The sequence below is a fragment of the Hirsutella rhossiliensis genome (genome assembly GCF_020360975.1).
Source record: "Hirsutella rhossiliensis strain HR02 chromosome Unknown scaffold00020, whole genome shotgun sequence".
NCBI lineage: Eukaryota > Fungi > Ascomycota > Sordariomycetes > Hypocreales > Ophiocordycipitaceae > Hirsutella > Hirsutella rhossiliensis.
In genome coordinates this window covers 762,877-783,774 of record NW_025408686.1, presented here as the reverse complement: position 1 = coordinate 783,774, position 20,898 = coordinate 762,877, and the positions used below count along the sequence as shown (strand labels likewise).

At 54.3% G+C, this 20,898-nt stretch overlaps 5 protein-coding genes across 5 annotated transcripts; 3 read left to right on the top strand and 2 right to left on the bottom strand.

Moving 5' to 3' along the window:
* Window positions 1-563: 563 nt before the first annotated feature.
* HRG_11397 (uncharacterized protein) lies at window positions 564-1,025 on the bottom strand (the record flags this gene model as incomplete). Its single annotated transcript, XM_044869867.1, has 1 exon — window positions 564-1,025. One exon carries the CDS (start codon window positions 1,023-1,025, stop codon window positions 564-566), a length of 462 nt encoding a protein of 153 aa, XP_044715129.1.
* Window positions 1,026-5,002: 3,977 nt separating this feature from the next.
* On the top strand, window positions 5,003-5,859 carry HRG_11396 (uncharacterized protein; the record flags this gene model as incomplete). Its single annotated transcript, XM_044869866.1, has 2 exons — window positions 5,003-5,415; window positions 5,499-5,859. The coding sequence occupies 2 exons, from the start codon at window positions 5,003-5,005 to the stop codon at window positions 5,857-5,859; spliced, it is 774 nt and encodes a 257-aa protein (XP_044715128.1).
* Window positions 5,860-11,471: 5,612 nt separating this feature from the next.
* Window positions 11,472-12,263, top strand: HRG_11395 (uncharacterized protein; the record flags this gene model as incomplete). Its single annotated transcript, XM_044869865.1, has 1 exon — window positions 11,472-12,263. The coding sequence occupies one exon, from the start codon at window positions 11,472-11,474 to the stop codon at window positions 12,261-12,263; it is 792 nt and encodes a 263-aa protein (XP_044715127.1).
* Window positions 12,264-15,667: 3,404 nt separating this feature from the next.
* HRG_11394 (uncharacterized protein) lies at window positions 15,668-17,172 on the bottom strand (the record flags this gene model as incomplete). The annotated part of the gene is made up of 6 exons (XM_044869864.1): window positions 15,668-15,865; window positions 15,956-16,136; window positions 16,310-16,481; window positions 16,552-16,691; window positions 16,762-16,979; window positions 17,107-17,172. 6 exons carry the CDS (start codon window positions 17,170-17,172, stop codon window positions 15,668-15,670), a joined length of 975 nt encoding a protein of 324 aa, XP_044715126.1.
* A 2,523-nt stretch (window positions 17,173-19,695) lies between these two features.
* On the top strand, window positions 19,696-20,898 carry HRG_11393 (uncharacterized protein; the record flags this gene model as incomplete). Its single annotated transcript, XM_044869863.1, has 1 exon — window positions 19,696-20,898. One exon carries the CDS (start codon window positions 19,696-19,698, stop codon window positions 20,896-20,898), a length of 1,203 nt encoding a protein of 400 aa, XP_044715125.1.

Here is a 20,898-nt window from a genome sequence, read left to right as displayed (position 1 = left end):
CGGCGAAGAAAGCACGTTCTCGGGTTAGAGCAAGGCGGTCGGCGCGATCCTGGGCCGCCTCAGCTCTGGCTAGCTCGCGACGCGCTAAGGCGCTGGTGCGTTCTATGACGTGGAGCCTCTGACGAAGCTGAGCCGAGCTCAGCTCGTTCTCGTTGAGCAATTGACGCGGCGCCCGTCTGTCCGCTCGCGGATCGATTCGCCGCGACTGGCCAGGCTCACCGCCGCCATAGCTTGTTCTCGGCTGGTCCGATCCATGTCCACGTTGGCAGGACGGGTGATGCTGAAAGTCGGCATAGCGACACTGGTCTGTTTAATGGGGGTTCTGGCTCGGGTCTTGGCCTCATACACGGCCCTTGTTTCGTTTTCGACCCGCTTCCTATCAATTTCGCCGTGATCCAGCTGGTACTGCCGAATGCGGCAGTACTCCTTGACTTCCTGTTTGTTGAGAGCCTTGAGGTGGTTCTCAAAGCCTACCTCCTCGTACGGAATCCAGAGCCCCAGCTCCCGAGGGGGGAGTTTCCATCCACGAAGCGGCCGTCTCTCGTCTCTCGTACCACCTTGACTCAGAACTTGTTGTCGTGGTCAAGTATTCCATAGACGGCATGCCGATCCCTTGGATCAGGCTCGCTGGATTGCTTCCAGTATCCTGGAAGGATTCGTGTCGGGCGGGTGCCAGGCAGAGGGTCGGTGGGAAAGCGGGTTTGATGAACGGCCATGGGCTGAGTGGACGCTGGCTGAGAAATCTCCATCTTGCTCTCGCTCAGGTCGTTATACAAGCAGGCGCGCTTGCGCTTGGGGTAGTGAGAGACAGCCTGCCGTGATGACTCGTCGCCGACCATAGCGGCTGCGGTAGCGTCCGCTCCTGCTCCTGCGGCCAAGGACGACTCTCGAAAGCCTGCGGCTGGCGATGGCGCCGTCGCGGCCGCTGGCTCGTGGCCGCCGGCAGCGGAGGCAGCTGATGAAGACTTGGGCACTGTCGGCGCGACCTGCGGCTTGCTGTACTTCTCAGTGGCAGACTCCTCCATTGCGCACGGCTGGACAAAAGGCGAAGGGGTCCGACGGCGAAGTGTCCTCTCTACTTTTGGTTCGTTAATGAACAGCCAATCTGGTGCTTTCTTGCTTTCCCAGCCGACAGGGGCATAAGAGTTCAGAGGCGAGTCGCTCCGCGCCGCGGATGTCCCCTTCCTGCAAGGGTGAAATGAGTTCTGTTCTCGGTGTGTGGGCAGAACCCGCTCGCCGCCCGGCATCTGACGTTGGTTGGCCGGCCTCGCAAAATTTTGCATGTGGGCGGTCTTCCTCTACGCATTGTGTGACAGCTTCTCGTGATATCTCTGCCGCTACCGCCGCCTACGCCGCTATGGAGTCAGTGTGTACTGCCGAGAATTTAACACTGAAAAGGACCCTGAAGACGCCTGCCACGCTCCTGGCAAGGCACAAGGGTACTTACTCCCTGATAATACTTGATATGCGATAGAACGGCTACCACGTCGACCCCTTCAGGGTCGAAGACTCGGAGGATCCGCCTCGAGCCCGGGGCGAGGGTAAAGCGGACGTCGTACTCACCCGCCTGCAAGAGGTCAATGAACGCATGCAAGCAGTGATGGCTGCCTCGCAGCAACGGACAAGAGGAGGGAGCAAACGCGAAGCGACGACGTGTAATCTCTTTTCGCTGCGGTACGACAATGACTGAGCGTGCTGCCAGGCAGGCGACGCAGAGGCGGGAATGCAGGTCCGGTTTGGCCTATCAACCTCTTATTCTGCGGCGGGCAGAGAGTGGGCAACGCGGCTGACGCTGAACAAAACGCAGTCGATCGCTTTCTCAATTATATGCCGCCAGCTCGATTTGATGGGACAAAATGACGGAGGCGATGTCGGCCAGCTCTGCCAGTTCGTCAGCGGCGAGGGCGGGACCGGCAAGTCGCGAATCATCGAGGCACTCGTCGAGTTGTTCAGTAGGAGGAGCCTTTCGAATCGCCGCTGATCATGGCGACGTCAGGGATTGCCGCAGTCCGGATCAACAGTATCACAATCCATTCCACATGCGGGTTCTCCAAAGACAAGGGGCGGCCGCGAACACGGCGAGAGATCTCGACGAGGTGCGACTGCCAAGCAAGCGGATCGGTTCGTCCATGGCCAGTTTCGGATGCATTGGCAGAAGAAAGACGCGCTGATTATACCATGCGCCATCTTCGTCAGAACGTGTTTCCATGTCATACCGGTGCGCTGGTCTGTGAGCGGGGAAACGTTGCAACCCCGCAGTAGAGTGATGGTGAAGTCAAGACGTTCGTGGAGGGCTGGCATGACCAGATTACCAACTGTTGTAGAGACAAGTTGCGGGGGAACGGGTTGAGCGAGGAAACTCGGGGTGTCGCTCCTAGACCCTTCCGCTGCTGCCTGGTTGGGGGCAGCAATGCTACTCGGTACCAGCTCACTTTCTGGCTGCAGTGAAGACGATATTGCTTATTAAGAAGGGGTTGCAGTCCTTACAGCTCAGTACTACCAAGCAGCGAGAAGTGAAGGTGCTGTCAGTCGCCCAAGACGAGGACTTGCTGCACTGTTGTGAAGCCAGAATCGGCCGCAGGTACGTAACGGGAACCCAGGCACCATGGGCGAAGGGTCTAGGAGCGACACCCCGCGTTTTTGTGCCCAACCTTCTCCCCCGAACTTCTCTTGTGCGACAGCTGGTAATTTGACACGTTAAAAGGCTCGTACTGTACTGTATGTACATACCGGGGTTCATGCAGAAAGACTGGCATCCATCACAATGGTGGCTGCAGTTCGATGCAGGCAAACATCCGCTAATGCACAGGGAGAGGATGTGACGGGGCTACGATCTGCAGCTGCAATGCCGTCCAAATGACTCACACCACCCGTGCCGGGGACAGTCAGAAGCACCCACTTGCAGCAACGCACATCCACCTTGCGGTCACCACCTCGCATTGAGAACCAACTGCAGTATTAGGAGCAACACGGAACTATGGGTGATTATGTACATGTACCCAAAAGTAGAGCTGCTGAAATGCATCTCGAAGCGGACGCTGTCTGGCAATGTAGATTCTGGCTCCTGGTCACTTTATCACCAACGACTCCGAGACCCCGCGTCGCCCAGCTTCCCTTCCTTCCTCCTCCTCTCTCCTGTTGTACTTCATAGTACCTCGATACCATCATATCTACATTGCCTCCCCCACTCTTCCCCTCTGCGTACACCGATACTGCCATCAGGTCTCGATCCGGCAGCCGCAGGAGTGGCGCCGTCAAATCCGCTGAATGCGTTGCCACCTGCTCCGCCTGAAGGTCACATCGCATCCAGAGCATGCTCCGGATCGGCCAGCCTGTCTCGTGCGTCGTCGGCGGTAACATTTTCACCTCGTCGCTGGGGCTTATTGGGCTCGTAACAACTTTGATGTCATCGCTCTGCGAGCTGCCACGCTGCAGCCACATTGTGCTTCCACTTCCAATAGCACTTGTTCTGCAAGACATTGCGCTGCAGCCAGGCCCCACATCCTTTTCATGATGCACGCTCGTGCTGCAGGATGATAGTTAGGTGGGCAGTGAATGCCCTACAGGGGCGGGACACCTCCGATTGGCCTTAGAGGCCGGTTGTTGGTTCTTGGTTTGTTGCAGCCCTGTAACTAGTACTGTAACGGAGTCATACGCATACACGAGGCGCATGGTTCCCTTTTCGGCGAAGACTGCGTCTACATGGGAGCATGTCGTATTTTGAACTAGAACCGGGCGACAGTCGTGAGCTATTTGGCTTCCATATCGATAAGCGAAGACGAGTAATACTGCCCCAACTGCCGCTTCGCAATAAGAGGTGGAGCGAGGAAGGAGGCGACTTTGCCGCAGTCGCACAGCGAGCCGCATTCACGTGTTACACATCGAATGTATGTAGGGTTACTCCAGTCGATGGGAACCAACTAATCTACAGACAATGTGTTTTGGATGCTGCCTGGACCTGCAGACTGACCTGTCACTCTCAAAATCCTACGCTAGCTCTTATCGATCGCACTAAGCCTCCATACTCGGGGGGTTGACTAGCAGGGGAACCCCCGAGTAGTCCAGATGACGTTCCTTCCGTCTGTCCACGCTCTGTGGTACGCTGGTGCATCCCAGTAGGTTAAAGTGGAGCCCAACAACGAACTGCGATGATGCATTAGCAGCACAGCAGACCAACAACGCAACGATAGTGCTCACCAATCACGAGTCATGAATAACCAAAGCGGCACGGGTGCACTCTTTGTTGCCGCCGCCTTCCTCGTCCTTGACCATATTTTGCACTTATAGGGGGGGGGAATCAGGTTTCTGCATGGGACGAAAGAAAGTGGAGCAGAATGTGGAGAGAGGAAGGTACGGCACGGTTAAAGCCTACGATTATATCTGCAGCCCTGAATTAAGTCACGTCAGGTTGGCGCATGGCGCTAATTACCCCGGTCAACCCGCCGACCAAGGTTCCCGTTGGGGGCTCCAGCGCAAGCAGAGCGAATTTTCCGCCTGTTCTCGCCATCTTTGCAGCCACGTAGCGCACCCGCAACAACGTGCGCGCGGCTGCACTTCCGTAGGCAGGGGACGGCGGTCGAGGCGATTTTCATGGTATGGGTGTTTCGGATTTCAGTGGCCTTTTCGAAAATTTGGCCAGAAAGTCAAAGAATTGTTTTTTACACGTATTCGCCTTGTTCTGTGCTGAGCCAGTTAAGAAGCGGCAAATCATGGTACCCCCCTGGCGCACGAACTCCACTGATTGGCGCACTGGCGTTCCCGCTTATTGTCGTAAGGCAGAATTTCGGTAATATAGCATGTTGTTGGAACGCGAGCAGGAAGGGCGGAGTAGGTCACCTGCCAGGTCACGTGGGGCATTCGGCTGAGATGAACCAATCAAGTATGACGAAGAAGCTCTAGGCACCGCCTCGCAGATCATAAAACGAGCGATCACCCCACAACTATTTGTAAACCTTCCTGCAATCTTCCTACACGCTCTTCATGCCTGAGGCCGTCCACCGCGATGGCCGAGCCGGTAGGACTGGCTTCCGGGCTATTGGCCCTGGCTACGTTCGCCTTCCAATCCAGCATTACGCTTTACAGCACTGTCCAGAGTTTTCGAGACCATCCCAAACGTGTGCGCGATCTCATTGACGAGCTTGAAGCTTTGAGCGGAGTCTTAGGCCCACTTACGGAGACGGTCAGTGCCGTCCATACTGTCGACCTCTCAGCGCTCGATCGACCGTTGCTGCGATGCGGCCATGCCTGTGCAGAGTTCAATCAGGAACTCATGAAATGCGTGTCGCAGTCCGGGGACTCAGACGACCTTTCGGGGTGGGCTAAACTCAAGTACATGGGTGATGATATCGACGGATTTAGGCGGTTGTTATCCGGCTACAAGTCGACAATCACTATTGCCCTCACTGACGCCAATCTGTACGTTTCACGGTCTGCAAGCCACCACCCTCCATAAAATAAACCATTCAGCAACAACTCTAATGTTTATGCTGTGAATGTAGCCGCGTATGCTCTGCCACCGCCGAGACCATTCGAAGCTACAAAGACCTTGTCGAGACAGCGCACAGTGACCTCCGGGCTCACCTCGAAAGTATCGACGAGAAAATAGGTGTCTTTCTCGCAGACGCCATATCGGAGACCGGCTCAGGCGCGCCAGAATTGCAAACCATGCAGGAAGAGCGATTGAGCACGCAGCGATGCCTTGAAATTTGTGACCAACTGTCGAAGCATATCGATGAATTTCAGCTGGCCACCAAACGCAGTGGAAGCTCGTCCGAAAATGAAGAGACAGCTACGTTCCCCGAAAAGGTCGTCAATGAGGGTCTGAATGGGTGCAGGAAGACCTTGACAACACAGTCGTGAAACTGGGACAACACGAGAAGGATTTGTTCGATCGCTTGATGGGAAAATAAAGAAAGTGCCTGCTTCTGAGGGGGATACTTCCGAGATTGCGAGGCTGCGTGAAGAATGGGAAAACGCGCGCCAAAGCTTGAGCATTTGTTCTGAAGCAAACAAGCGCTTAAAGGAAAACATTAGCGTTATTGACAACTACGCTACAGGCGACGCCATGCAGTTCATGGTTTCGACTGACGGAAAGACGATTCACGGACAAAACAAGGGACTTGGATGGAGGAGCAGGCAAGTAGGGGGTCACCTTCGTGATGAAACGGTCCGGCAGATATCACGGGACATGATCACACTTAATATCCAAAGGCCCAAGGAGGAGGAATCTCAATCGCAAGACAATGCATATCCTGGACCTGATGTCGGTGCCAAAACAGAGGCCAGGTCCCAATTTGGGGCAAGGTACGGGCGAGGCTTCATGCTATCGCCCAAGTCTTCTGATACACCCAAATCTCCTGGATCTTATTCGGGAAAGTAAACTGACTTTTGCGGACGAGGTTATGGGGGCAGGCCGTGGCCAGCCACATCATTGTCGATTTGGACCACACAAGGGACAATCTCTTCTTGACAGGCGGTTGTTGGTTAGGCAGCCATGCAGCGTTACTGTTCATGGCGGCGTGCCTGTATACGTGCGTCCAGTTGTTCAATCTGCTGATACGTCTTGCTCCCTGTGCCCAGAGTGTTGCCGCTCGTTTGGGGTTCCTTTGTAGTATTAAGCTACCATCCTAAGCTGGTGTCAGAACAGCGGTTCTGCGGCTCGTCCGAATGAGGAAGGTGGCAACGATAGTGGGCACACAGAGGAGGTCAATTGGAGCTATAGGCACGGCTGTGTGTGTGTAAAGGCGATGTGTGTTGCCCCTTCCGGCTAGGAATGTGCCCCTTTTGGGCCCGCAGAAATCTCAGCTGAATGCCCCACGTGATCTGGCAGGTGACCCATGCCGCCCTTCCTGCTGCGCCGTTCCAACAGCTGGCCATCTGTCACGGGCTGTGACCGGCATGGTCGACTAGGAAGCGTTCAAGCCACCAATGAACGGTCGACCCGTCAACAGAGGCTACTGAATACGCACTCTCGTCGACTGTGGATGTGACTGTTACGCCGTGATCACGTGGCATCTTCCCAATGACAGATTCGTGCTCGATTTATATTCTTCGTGTAGCCGAAGAGTACTCGGACCCACCCTCGGCGCCTGCTTAGCGAGGGCGACCGGGCCTACCATGCCCCACCCATCGCCTGTTACACCCCCTTCACCGGTACCACAAAAAGGTGCCTTGACCATACAAACTATATCAATTGAATTGAAGCTATTAGCCCATAATAAATTATAAAAGAAATACTACCCTGTAGTGCTTTCAATGTTTAATTGCCGTGGACTGTTGGGTTTCTGGTCTGTCTCCGCCCATGTGTAAGAAGGCGACGAATCAGGTGGCTTTACCCTCCAATCCCTAATATATATCGGAGGTTTATGAACATATTATTATGATTGGGGATCATTCTTTCCTTCCTTGGCCTCATGCGATGCAGCGTAGCCGCCGAGGCCTGAAATCTCTGATCCTTCAACACCAACTCTGCTCCTTGCGCTCAAACACTCTAGATATCTTTCTCAAAGTCTTCTCGAGGCTACTAGCTTCGAGATTTTTAGCCTGTGGAGTTGTCGGCTCGTGCCCTCGTAGGTCTAGCTTGGCGTATAGCATCCAAAACCATATTTCTCTGTCTGGTTAGACCCAGTGAAAATGACGCGCGACCTTGAAGCCACGGTAGTTGAGATCTAATGTTAAGATCTCCAGCACTATACCGCCGTCGATATCTTTACTGATGATATTTATCCCCTTTTGGTCCGACATCGAGCACAAGATGCCGTCACCGGCGGTAGAGTCGCTCATACTGTCGCTCATACTGCCGTTCATGGTGCCGCGCAGGATTCCGTACGCAAGGAGGATAAACGACAGGGTAATTACGAGCTCAATAAGCCACAGCAGTTGGGTGACAATGATACTGACGACGATACACGAGACCGGCTGGCCGATCCGGAGCATGCTCTGGGTGCGGAGTGACCTCGAGGCGGAGCAAGCGGTAACGCAGTCAGCGGATTTGACGGCGGTAATCCTTCGGCTACCGGACCGAGATCTGATGGTAGTGTCGGTATACGTAGAGTAGAAGAGCGAGGTGCTATCGAGAGCGGTAAGAGAACTGCATGGATTAGTGGTGGGCTTCCGTGGTGGAACTGGACGTCGTCGCGGGGGACTTTAATCGCCACGATCTGCTCTGGGGAGGCGATGAGGTAGCAACAAGAAGACAAGGGGAAGCGCAGCCGATCATCGACCTGATGAATGACTGTGGGCTCTGCAGCCTGCCGCGAGGCACCAAGACGTGGCAGGGCCAAGACTCGGAAAGCACGATTGATCTAGTGCTTGCGTCGGCCGAACCGAACCGGCAGACGAGATGGTGACATGCAATATACACCTCATGGAGCACGGATCGGACCATACAGTTCTTGATGAGGGTGACGAACCGTATGTTCACGGAGCGTCCCCTGTCGCAGGTCGAGGTCGTCGCTCATCTTCTAGGATATCCAGCCGAATTTTCCAATGGCAGCGCCTAGGCGTACCTAAACACATACCGGTACTAGCTGTACTGGCACGTCTTTCGACGATTGCGGCATCTGCGACAAGTAGCGCATGGGTCACAGATGATCCCCTGGATGAGTCGGTCGTCGTCGAAGAAGCAGGCCCCAGGATCTCCCGCGTCGAGGCATATCAGCACCGTGGAGATCTCCTGCGAGGCCTATGCCTGTACGACTACGTATCGCTGGTCAGACTCAAACGCAACAGCAACGACGGGAGCTGTGGGGCTAGGAGGGGGTTGCCTTTCGATGATGGGCGGGCACCAGGAAGACGCTGGGTTCAGGTGCTCAGGCGGCCGGGAAAGCAGGCCACCGTTTGCCTTGACGGCTACCTGAGCAAGACTTTGCCCACGACGAGGACTCGTGTAATCGGAGGTTTGCGCGGACCATGGGAGTCTTTCATGTGCGAAGAAATGGGCGACATCAACAGCATCTGGGCGCGGGCGCGAGAGGCGCTGGCTCCGAGAATATCATGTCTCGACGACATCGTGCCGATATCGTGCGGCTGGTTCGACGATCAGCCGAAGACGCAAAACGCGACGCTAAGCAATGGGCATCCTCATCCGGAGATGCCTATCCGACGGTCGCACACGTGGAAGGGGCGGGACGGACGAGGCGGGCGCAGAATCAACAGCGACGTATCAGTCCAAACAGCATCGGAAACGCAACGCAGCTGATCGACGTCGTCCGAGGTGCACTGGACTCGAATCAGGTGACGGCCAAGTCGCCGGAGCAATGGCGATGATGCAACAGCTCTATCGGTTCCATCGATCAGCGCTTTCCTCGACGGCCGAGCTGCAGGCCGCCGTGGTACAGTACCCGAACAAGGGGCGAGACGGATAAGCATGTAGGGCGGGTATTTTCCGGGGTCGCACTGCCACCGTAGGATCAGGTCAGGGCCACCAAGTCGCAGCAGATGAGTGCCTCGAAAGAGAGGGAGAGGATGATCCAAGGCATACAAAGTATAACCGTGGTCCGAGAAAGCGACTGCCGTGCTGCGTTGCGGAGGGTCATGGCCGGCTTAGCTGGCTTCGAGGAGGTAGATGTCGAAATGGCGATGGCCGACTTCGACGAGACCGCAGACGACGTAGAGGCGGGAATGCAGGCTTGGCGGGCAGAGAGTTGGCAACACGGCCGACGCTGAACAAAACGCAGTCGATCGCTTTCCCAATCATATGCTGCCAGCTCGATTTGATGCGACAAAACGACGGAGGCGAAGTCGGCCAACTCTGCCAGTTCGTCGGTGGCGAGGGCAGGACTGGCAAGTCGCGAATCATCGAGGCATTCGTCGAGTTGTTCAGTAGGAGGAGCCTTTCGAATCGCCTGCTGATCACGGCGACATCAGGGACTGCCGCAGCGCTCATCAACAGTATCACGATCCACTTCCACCTGCGGGTTCTCCAAAGACTAAGGGCGGCCGCGAACACGGCCAGAGATCTTGTCGAGGTGTGACTGCCAACCAAGCGGACCGGCTCGTCCATGGCCAGTCTCGGATGGATTGGCGGGAGAAAGACGCACTGGTCATACAATGTGCCATCTTCGTCAGAACATATTTCCATGTTATACCGGGACGCTGATCTATGAGCGGAGAATTGTTGCAACGCCGTGGTAGAGTGATGGTGAAGTCAAGAGGTTGGCGGAGGACTGGCATGACTAGATCACCAACTGTTGTAGAGGCGAGTGGCGGGGAACGGGTTGGTCGAGGAAACTCGGGGTGTCGCTCCTAGACCCTTCCGCTGCTGCCTGGTGCTCGGCGCCAGCTCACTTTCTGGCTGCAGTGAAGACGATTTTGCTTACCAAGAAGGGGTTGCAGTCCTTACAGCTCAGTACTACCAAGCAGCCAGAAGCTAGGATGCTGTCAATCGCCCAAGACGAGGACTTGCTGCACTGTTGTGAAGCCAGAATCGGCCGCAGGTACGGTAACGGGAATCCAGGCACCCATGATGAGCGGAAGGGTCTAGGAGCGACACCCCGCGTTTTCTGTACCCAGCCTTCTCCCCGAACTTCTCTTTGCGACAGCTGGTAATTTTGTCCTACAGTACCAATCATCCGCCAACCACTCACTTGAGTTCACCATTATTCCGCCATAGGATAGAGCCGCTACTAGATGTCCAAAGGCACATGTTCAAAGGCTCATACCGGCGGCACAATCACAACCGCGGCCAGCCAAGTCCCTGCGAGCAGAGTCCCCCTGCCTGGCCGACCCCTGCCAGAAGTATCGCTTCCCAGAAAATGAGGCAATGACAACGACAATAACGACGACTTCGAAAGCGGTGTCGATACTCAGGCTGACAACCCGAGGGCACGAGCCCATCTAAGCTTGAAAGCTCTCACAGGACGAAAGCCTCGCACAAACCAGCAAGCGTCAGGCAGTTGTATTCACCGGCGAACGACGATGACACCTCGCGCGAGCCCAGCTGCGTTTCCACTACAAGCGGAGACATGGGAGGCGTTACAATGACTGCCTGGCGGGGCTATAGAGCTTTCCAACCGATCAGCGGGAGCAATATTTGCCTTTACAAGTTCCATTATACGTGCTATCTCGCACTGAATGATCGCCTCTTCATTACGCCTGTTGGCCCTAACGGGGCAAGTATCTCTCGATACTGGCATGGGTGCAGAGGAGCACGCAGGCCATTGGACCATAGACCGGCCGCCACGTCTGGGAAACGACTTCATCCACTGATTCATCATCAGTCAGATTGATACCGCTTCACAAAGCCGCAGACGCTTCTGATTGGAGCACATTGTCACCTCATCGTACATCTCTCGGCCCGGAGGCTTGCTAGGCGGAGCCTACGGCGGTATGGCGGCGAGCCAGTCGTGGACAGCAGTCAGTGCGGCGGGTGGAGGGCTGCCAGCTCAAAGGTCTGCTCGGCGATGAATTGCGACGTGACGGCGCGGTCTAGAGCTAGCCTCTAGATGGTAGCCAGATACGCCGGACGGAGAATGGCTTGGGCTTCTGGATTTGCGTCTCGTATCACACCGTTTCCGGGTCAATCCGGGCCGAAATATATTCGCGAATACAATGTCGACGACTCCAGTCGTGATCCCGTTTTCGAAGGTCACATCGAATTGGAAGAACTTGCCTATGTGAACGAGGCACTTAAATCCTGCCACATGCCAGCAGACAGTGGAATCGATCATGTCGGCTGTAATGAAACTGCCGCTGCGAGCACTACTTGTACATGTGGCAGCCTCTTTGCTGTGACGGACCGCAAGATCAGAGACCTTTGCTACAACGAGCACTGCGAAATTCGAAATCAGCTGGCCGACATCAGCTCTCGTCTCGGCGCCTTAGAAGCTCAACTTGCCAATACCAAACCCGTCTGTCAGGAGTGCCACAGCACCAAGGATCGCAAACGGCATGCCAAACAGGACCCGCAGCAGCAGCGAGACCAGCCACCTCATGGGCCCGCAGAGCAGGCGCTGGATGACGAACCACGCGCGCGTCGCCGAAGCGGTGGAAGGCATCGGAAGACTTGCCCAGAGGGGGCGAGCGGAGCCGCGAAAACAGTGAACAAAGTCAAGCTCTCACGGGTCTGGCTCGGAAATAACCAAGGGAGTGCCCGCCATGAGTATACGTTGAAAGGCCCAAGAGAGCATGGTGGAGGGGCCGGAGGGCTCTGGAGGTCTGAAACAATCGGGGCCGATACCACGCTGGAAGGAGTACATTTTGCGCTGATGACGGACGTTCTTTTCTTGAAGTCGAGATTAACGGCGGCAGCCACTTTCCCATAACGCTGCAATGGAATGACGAGACCGAAGCCTTCGAGGGCAGGATATGCTGAGGAAATGAATCTCCTCATCGGTTACGACGAGATGTTTGAGATGCTCTGCAACCCCTATCAGGCGTGTAGGGATTGGCGGGTTTGTCAAGTATGAGTACAACGGATCACAATAGTCTGCTAGAGCCTAGTCGTACTGTACGGTTTGCAACGAGACGCAGCATTTGTTGCAGATACGAGTGGGATACTACTTTCTGGAAATAGCGCTGGGGCAGAGATCAAGTGACAATATACATGCGCCGGTTGCCGTGAAGCCGTTTTGGGTTGGCACAGGATGCCAAGGAGGTCGCATTCGAGCGTCCAGCCGTGAACATGTTTTGCCGTTCATGGCTATTGCGTTGCGAGGTCAGTAGTCCCACCTAACCTTCGAACTAGAGGTGCCGAATCCAGTCACGACAAATAACTTGGCAAGGCAGAATGGGTACTTATGTCGCAAGGGCTGTCAGCCGCAGCGACGAGATTCACGACGTCGTCATTAGACGGAGCAACCCACCCGCATGCTACAAGTCTGAGTTCGCCTCGAGGGCCATAGATTCAGTGGAAATGGAGCAGGGAGGACATCGTTTATAAGTTGGATTACGACTCCCTCCGCTCATCCCAGAGCTTGTGCTAAGACTCATTCCGTCATACATTCGCCATCCTCTGGTTGAACAGCCCTGGACTACAAATATTCAGCCAATATGCCATTTCCGTTGCATCTCTTATGTGAACTCCTCAGTGAACTCGAAAGAAATCACACGAGGTCTTTCAGTATTCAGAAGACCCAGGACTTCGATGTGCGCAGTCTTGTTGGCTGGTTCGACAAACATGATACAGCCATCCCACGTCTAGGGTCAGAAGCCGTGGCATTCTTGTCATGCCTCTTTCCCGAACGCAGGCCGGACCGAGTTTTCGGCTTATCAAAAATTCAGCTCGAAAGGATTGTCCAACAAGCACAATGTCTTGGATCGTCCCGAATGAAGGAGCTACAGATATGGCAAACCAGGAACGGCCCGGACTTCGCAACTTGTGTTGAGCGCGTTATGGCTATAACGGACTGCGAACCAAGGATGGGTCCGAAAGTGACTCTGCAAGAACTTGACGATGTGCTCGATCGGATTGCAGCCTTCTCACCTTTCTCGTCCGCTGATCTGCGAGAAGAAACTGAGCGGAAATACCGTCAACCCTGCAGCAGCTCGGACGATCTGCTCATCAGTTTGTTCCGAAGATTAAACAGCTTTGAGGCCAAATGGCTGGTTCGCATGCTATCCAAAAACTACAATCCGGCCTCTGTCCCAGAAAGACTGGCGATGGGCAGATTTCATCCGTTTTTGTGGAATCTCCTCCGTTTTCAGAATTCAATCCAAGTTGCCGTAAGTATCCTAGGGGGACTTGAGATCCGGAATACACCCCTACAGGCCGTGGTAAATCCCTGGGAAGAGTTGAGGAAAGTCCTACAGCCGCAGGTTGGAGTCATGATTGAACGGCCAGCTTATGCGAAAGCAAGGAGCATCAAGCATTGCTGCCACTTGGCTGGCTCAAGACTAATGAGCGTGGAGCGGAAATACGATGGAGAATACTGTCAACTTCATGTTGACTTAAGCAAACCAGAGCCTGCATCAAAATATTCTCCAAGAGTGGGAGGGACTCTACCATCGACCGCATTGGCCTTCATCGCGCGTTACGAGAAAGCCTCGACCTTGGCACGGCAGGCTGCAGGATCAAGAAACAATGCATACTGGAGGGCGAGCTGCTGGTATGGAACGACGACAGTAGGGTAATCGAGCCCTTCCACAAAATTCGTAAACACGTCAGACGATCAGGACGGCTCCTTGGAGCGGCCCAAGACCCCCCATTCAATATGAATGAACATCTCATGATTATGTTCTACGATCTTCTGTTGCTGGACGACACGGTCTGCGCTAGAAAAAGCCATGCTAAGCGGCGACGACTACTTCGGTCTCTGGTTCGCCGGATCCCTGGTCTTGCCGAGGTCGGGTTCCGCGAAGTGGTTGCATTCTCCTCAGCCAATGCTGCTGAGCGGCTCACTGAACTATTCGCACGAGCCATTACACAACGGTGGGAGGGACTGGTGCTGAAAGGTTGCAACGACCCTTACTTCACCTCCGATTGCGACAAGTCATCCATCAAACTCAAGAAAGACTACATTCCAGGCCTCGGTGACTCTGCCGACTTCACTATTGTCGGTGGCAACCATAGCGCGGAGGACGAACAAGAGATTGGAATTGGCAAGCTCTGGTGGACGTCGTTTTTTATCGGATGCATGGAAAATAAAGATGAGGTCTGCCGTTATAATTCTAAGCCAAGACTTCGCATCATCGACATCATCGACAAACATGGCATCCCGAAAGACCATATGCAATATCTCAACCGACATGGATATTTCACACAAATACCCTTCATTGAGTCCACGCCAAATTTTGACGTGGTCTTGGACCCGACCGTGGACTACGCCCAAAGGCGTTATTTCAGCATCCATTTATAGTAGAACTCGTGGGATCTGGCTTCGACAAGCCCGCAAATGCACGGTACTATACTCTACGGTTTCCACGAGTGTTGAAGATACATGGCGATCGCTCGTTCACTGCTACCACTAGCTTCGACGAACTGCAGGAATGGCTCAAAAATGCTCAGAGATACCTGACAATTGCGAAGGGAAGAAAATTCTTGGCTAAGGAGGTTGCGAGGTCACAGGCACTGGCTTGGGTCATCAAGCCTTGGGACATCAAGGCGATCTCCTAGCGTCGATTCAGTTTCTTTGGACATTCAAGCCACCAGCCCAGATCAGAGGCAACAGGAAAATGGGGAAGCGGTTGAGCTCCGAGCCCTGATAATATTTTCATCGATTCATCGAAGAGAAGGGTGGATTCGGACAGTGCATGGCATAGTACAGTCAAACGCGTAAAACAGGACTAGAAAATATGTGTATGCATATTGAAGACTTACGCAATGGGTGGGTAATTATCAAGATTCGGCGTTTGGCAAGAGAGCAAAAGCACTGTGGCTGCCTTGTCCAACGGCGTTCGAACCCGGTGAGGCGATTTCTCGCAATAAAATGAGGGTAAGAGTCAATCTGTTCATTGTCGTCTATCTAAAATGAATGAGAAGTTCTGTCTCCTTATAGTCCTGAGGAATATGACTGCCTTGCGGTGGCGAATTGCCACTTGCCACCCAGGGTGCTTTTGTAATGTTATCTAGAAAGTTCGATGACATCGCTTATCAACCGCGCATTTCATTATACGCATCCTGAATGCGACACGATTGCCTTGCTACTTGTACTGAAGCGCGCCCGCAAAGACCCCGGCCGATGCGAGAACCCGTTAAGTTACAACAAGACTCTGTCGAGTCTACTCTGCATCACCATAACTCGGTAAGATATCCTCGAAGCATCTTCTCTATGGATGAGGCCATTCGACGGTTGGAGCTCATCTCTGCCAGCAATTGGCTCGCGTGGGCCATTATGGGCACTTTGGCGGCAGTCGGGGAGGGGGACACGTCTTGATAGGTGCTAAAGCCGTCCACGCTTGAAACATCCGAGATGGTCGCCAAGGACAACTTTCTTGGTTGGAAAGGTTGCGAGCCAGCCAAGGCCACAGAGTTGCATGTTGACTCAATTGTAAGCCATGCAAGGGCAGAGGCACAAACAAAATAGGGGACGAATGGGGAGACGCGTCTAAGGGTGAAGAGCCTGCTGTAGGACTGCGACAGGGTGAGGATAGAGTCCGCAGCCTGGAGACAGATTTCGCGGGGTCGGACGTCGGAATCAGCCAGGACAAGGTTGGCGAGAGGGCGGAACAGGCAGAGTAGGCAGAACTGATAGTACATGCTACATGCGGGCAGTCAGCCGGATGATGCTGTCTCTTCTCCCCTCTGTGTCTCTCGGCCCCCCCTCCCGAGTCCTGTGAGCCGGGTTCTTGTGTCTGTGTACATACTGGATAAAGAGTTCAAAGGGGGGTGTCACTGCCGCCGGTTTTGGGTAGGGAGAAGAATCCTTCGTACCAATCGAGACACTCGGTATACACTGCCATGACCTCGGCTGTGTCGAATCGTCCGTTTGGGGTATGGGTTGCTGATGAGAGGAGCTTGTACACCCATTCCGTGAGCTGGAAGACTCTTGCTGGAATGAGCTGTAGATTGCGCAGTTGCGAGCCGCGTGCTTTCAGGGCAGGGTCTGCAGCCGTGTTACGGTGCGACTCCTGATTGGATACAATTCCTGGGTATACCTAACTTGATGCATTCACCTGGTGTAGTTCCGCTGCCGCACTGGCCGCCAAACAGGTACTCGGCACTGCAGGCGGATTGGTCTAGAAATATTGAGTCGTCTTGTAGCTTGCAACTCGTAGACATGGTGAAGACTTGGCCCGTCGTGAGACGAAGTATGCTGTGTGCGGAATCCCATCAGTTTATGCTTCGGAGGAGTCGGGAACAGGGGCTGCAAGCGGTTTACAGACCGAATCAGGGACACGGCGCCGCGGTACGAAGTAGCCCAAACTTTGGCATATTTCTCGGCCTCGGAGCCCATCAGGGGCTCTTGAGGACAAAGATTGACTATCCTAGCGGCAAAGGAGTCGGCAAGCGCTTGAGCTTCGGCCTCGCGCCCGCAGGTAATCTGGTAGAGCGAGAGAATCCCGATGGCCTGTATATCTGGGAGGTTGGCCGAGGGCCGGTTCTGCGGATAATGGCCTCGGCCTTGTCGAAAGTGGTTTGCTTCCGCACTTGAAGCCAGGCCCCGGGCTCTCCGCTTCGTCGCTGATCTCGTGGACCACCCGGGTTGCCAGCGCGATGAGCGCGTTTACCAGGGCAGAGGAGCAGTACCGGCTCGAGCCGCTGCAATAGTCTCGGAAGAAGGGGTCCTTGCACATGAGGCAGAAGGGAGGTAGTCCCAGGTGAGGAGGGCGTCGAGGATCTGCCGAACCGAAGCCACCGTACACCCGGCGCACGTCCACCAGTCGGTTTGCGCGTGTGATGCATCGTCAAAGGGCAATGACGGGAAACAGGAGCCGCCAGGGCCGGTGTCGAAGTCGCCTTGGGAGCCTCGGTCAGTGTGCTGAGGTCGCTCGAGCCCGAGGCAGAACGGTGCATGGTGGGCGACGGCAGTCGGCTCAGGCAGTGCGGGCAGACGGCTTCGTCGAGAATGGAGCTGGAAGAGCCCGCCGATGATTCCTGTTCACCTCCATCTGACGAGCCACGCCCGTTTTCACCGTTCAGGTGCGCCAGCTCCTGCAGAATGGCTTGGTGAGACTTGGTCCCCTCGACCAAGTCTTGTATAAAGGCATTGCTGACTTCGACGTCGTTGATTGAACATATTGCGCGGAGTAGTCGGTCATGCTCCTCGTTGTACCGCCGTAGACTATCGATCTCGGCCCGTAGATCGACTTTGGACTTGCGTCGCGGGTGGTCGTATACGCGTCCTTCTCCGGCCTCGTCGCATCTTTTGCACGGTGCCTGGCCATCATCACACTAGAGAGCGAGAAACCAATCAGTGAAAGTATCCAGCTAGGCAGGATATGGGATGAGACAGACGACTGGGGGCTCTTTGGGCTTTGGCTTCGGGTGGGCTATCGACTGACCTTTGCTCGTTTCTTGCGGCACCTCTGACAAGCCATTCGTATCAGCATTCGACGGGGCATTATCTTTGCTGCCAAGTGCAGTAGGGGCCCGTGGAAAGGAACCGCCTCCTTATGTAAGGTACGCCTATCGTGCCCGGGGCCAGTCGAGGTCAGACCCTGAGGTATCAAGACAACATGGCTTAGGCGTCACGGCGAGATGGTGGTCAGGGCCGCGATCGCCACGTGCTGTCCATGGCAAGGTTTAACGTGCCGGCCCCGAGGCATGTTTGTGCATACGTACATGCATATATATCTTGTATTTATGTATGTATATATGTATGTACATATGGTTGCCCTGGTCTGCATGAGCTCGGAGTAGAGGGGAACAAGGTTTGGTGTTTGGGTCACTACAGCACCGACGTGCTGCAACACAACATCGCAGACGTCATGCCGACCTCGATGGCGCGCAGGTGGGTCGCTTTCTGTCACGTCGCGCCACATTTTGTCTTGCCTTGTCTCGTCTTTGTCCCCCGTCATGTCGTGGCGGCCCAAACTAATTGGCAGGGGTAGTTCGAGCACGAAATCACTGCAGCCGATCATTAGCCCAAGGGCGGGGGGTCTTTAGACCCCCACTTGTAAGCTTACCCATGACTCGTATTGTGTGTGACACACCGCCACTAGCTCGAGGCAACCCCAGGTACGGATACTCAGGATACTTTATGTATCTAGTCTTCTCTAGCCTAGCACGTCTTTTTGCTTTTTTGGAGATGTCCCAAACGGTAATCAATACTACTAAGTTACTAGTTATAGTAATTAAATCTCGCGATAACCTCACTTTCTGGATGCCAATTGCCTTTGCCTTATGTTACGAAAAGTTGGAGCTACTGTCTAATGATTCAGATGACACTAAGTATCTGGCTTCGCGACACCTCTATGTTATGTCAGACATGTTTGTCGATAGTGTAAGTGCGCCTCACCAATCGTGACTTACGACAGCGCCATTTCCAGAGGAAACGCGCATAGCTAAGTTACCGCTAGGTGTGAGGCGCCCTTGCCTAATACGGCTAGACACATGGAAGATAAATATCGCGCATAGAACGATTAAAGGGGTCCTGGTTTAGGGCCATGCATAGGTGATGATTCGTTCAAGAAGGGTGCCCTGCACATGGAGATCGTTGGTCAGCAGCGTCCTGCATCTTTTGCTGCAGATCATCAATCCTACCACCTGTTCTCGGATGGCTGCCGCCACAGCCCAGAAAGGATTAGTTAACCATGAAATTGCACTGCCGGCCGAATCGCGCTTCTGCTTCACCCGACATTCTCGAGATGGTTGCAATATGTACACAGCAATGACCTGACGTCTTCGTTCTACGAGCTGCTATGCCGCAGCCACAGTGTGCTTCCACCTCTTAGCACTTTTTCTGCCAGATTTTTGCGTTGTACCAGGCACTACGCCCTCTTCTTGAGATGGCTGCGTTTAGAGGCATATGGAGGGGGGAAACCCCGAAGGTGGTAGTGGAGGGTCTCGTGGCAGCAGCTCGGTTGGAGCGCGATGAAGCGGGATAGTGCAGAAGTACTTTAAAGTAGAGCTAGAGAGAAGAGGAGTGAAGGCGAGGGTGGGAGATGTGGGGTCTCGAGAGTTATGAGCCCGGTTTGCGGTGCTCTTTATCCTTCGCATTCCTCTACCAACCGTGAGGCTATCACGAATCTCAACGCACCATATATCCTTCACCCTTGGGGTTGACGCGAGGAAGAGAGCAAAATTCAGGGGGCAACACCCACAACTACGCAAAGTCAACGTGACGCGTGCATCCCTCGCAGGAGGTAAAACACACGATGACACTAGGCCCCCAATATCAGAAGGGGGAGGTGTACATCACCACACTCAAGGAAAGCCTTGACTGGACCCCATGGACTAGGGGTATCAAATCATGGGCTCAAACGCACCACATCTGGGAGTACGTTAACCCAGAAGGGACCGTGGTGCTCGAGGAGCCCCTGAGGCCTAGCTGGGAAGAGCTACTCGAGAAGGTAGGGCAGAGGCCCCACCGAGGAAGCTTTCCCAACGAAGAAAATAAGTATAAGGCAGCAAGGGAAGACTTCAATGAGAAGCTTCAAGATGCCAAGGACCTCTTTAGGTACAAAGAGAAGACCTTCCAGGATCAATTGGACCGCTTCAAGGCTAGAGAAAAAGCCATGATGCAGATCGAGGAGGTGATCAAGAAGTCCATCAGTGAGGGGCTCCAGGGCGAGACCCTGATACAGCTGACGCCCCGGGACAAGATCAAAGAACTCAAACAGAAGGTTCTCCCCTCAGCGGAGGAAGAAAAGAACCTTATCGATGAAAGGTATCATCAAATCATCAACAAGAAAGGAACCCGGGACTGGAAGGCTTGGGCAGAGCAGCTGGACCAAGTCATCCTGGATTCAAGAGACCTAGCGGTCTCGACTATTAATGACACAAAGATTCGTCAGGACTTCCTCAAAGGGACCGAAGAGTGGGACCCTAGCTGGCCCATGACGATTAGGCTGCTGGACGCACTCCTGGAGAGAACAGGACTCCCAGCAACCCCTTTGCGCACCCTGATTGCCGACTTTAAAAGGGAGGTTGGATTCAGGAAGAAAGGGAAACCTCAGAAGACCCCAGGGGTCAACAACGCAAACAACGCTCCAAGATCATCTGATCAGAGGACTAGGAACGGCCCAGAGGGGTCACACAAGTGCCCGGCATGTAAGCAACACTGGGTCAAAAAGGATGAGTGGTGGGAAAGCTGCTGGACCTTTAGAGCGATGTTCCAGAAAGACCCCCCTGAAGGATGGATTCCCAGGGACCACCTTAAGGAGGCCATCAACCAGCACCTTAAGGAGAACCCCTTGGACAAGACCAAAGCCATGGAGTGGAAGCCAAAAGCCAAAGACATCACAGTCCCGCAGAATAACAACAACTCGAGCAAACAGGCTAATACAGTGTCGCACGTGCATAGCACTAATACAGTGAAGACTCTCTCGAGGACAAGGCAATCTATGATTCAGGGCTAG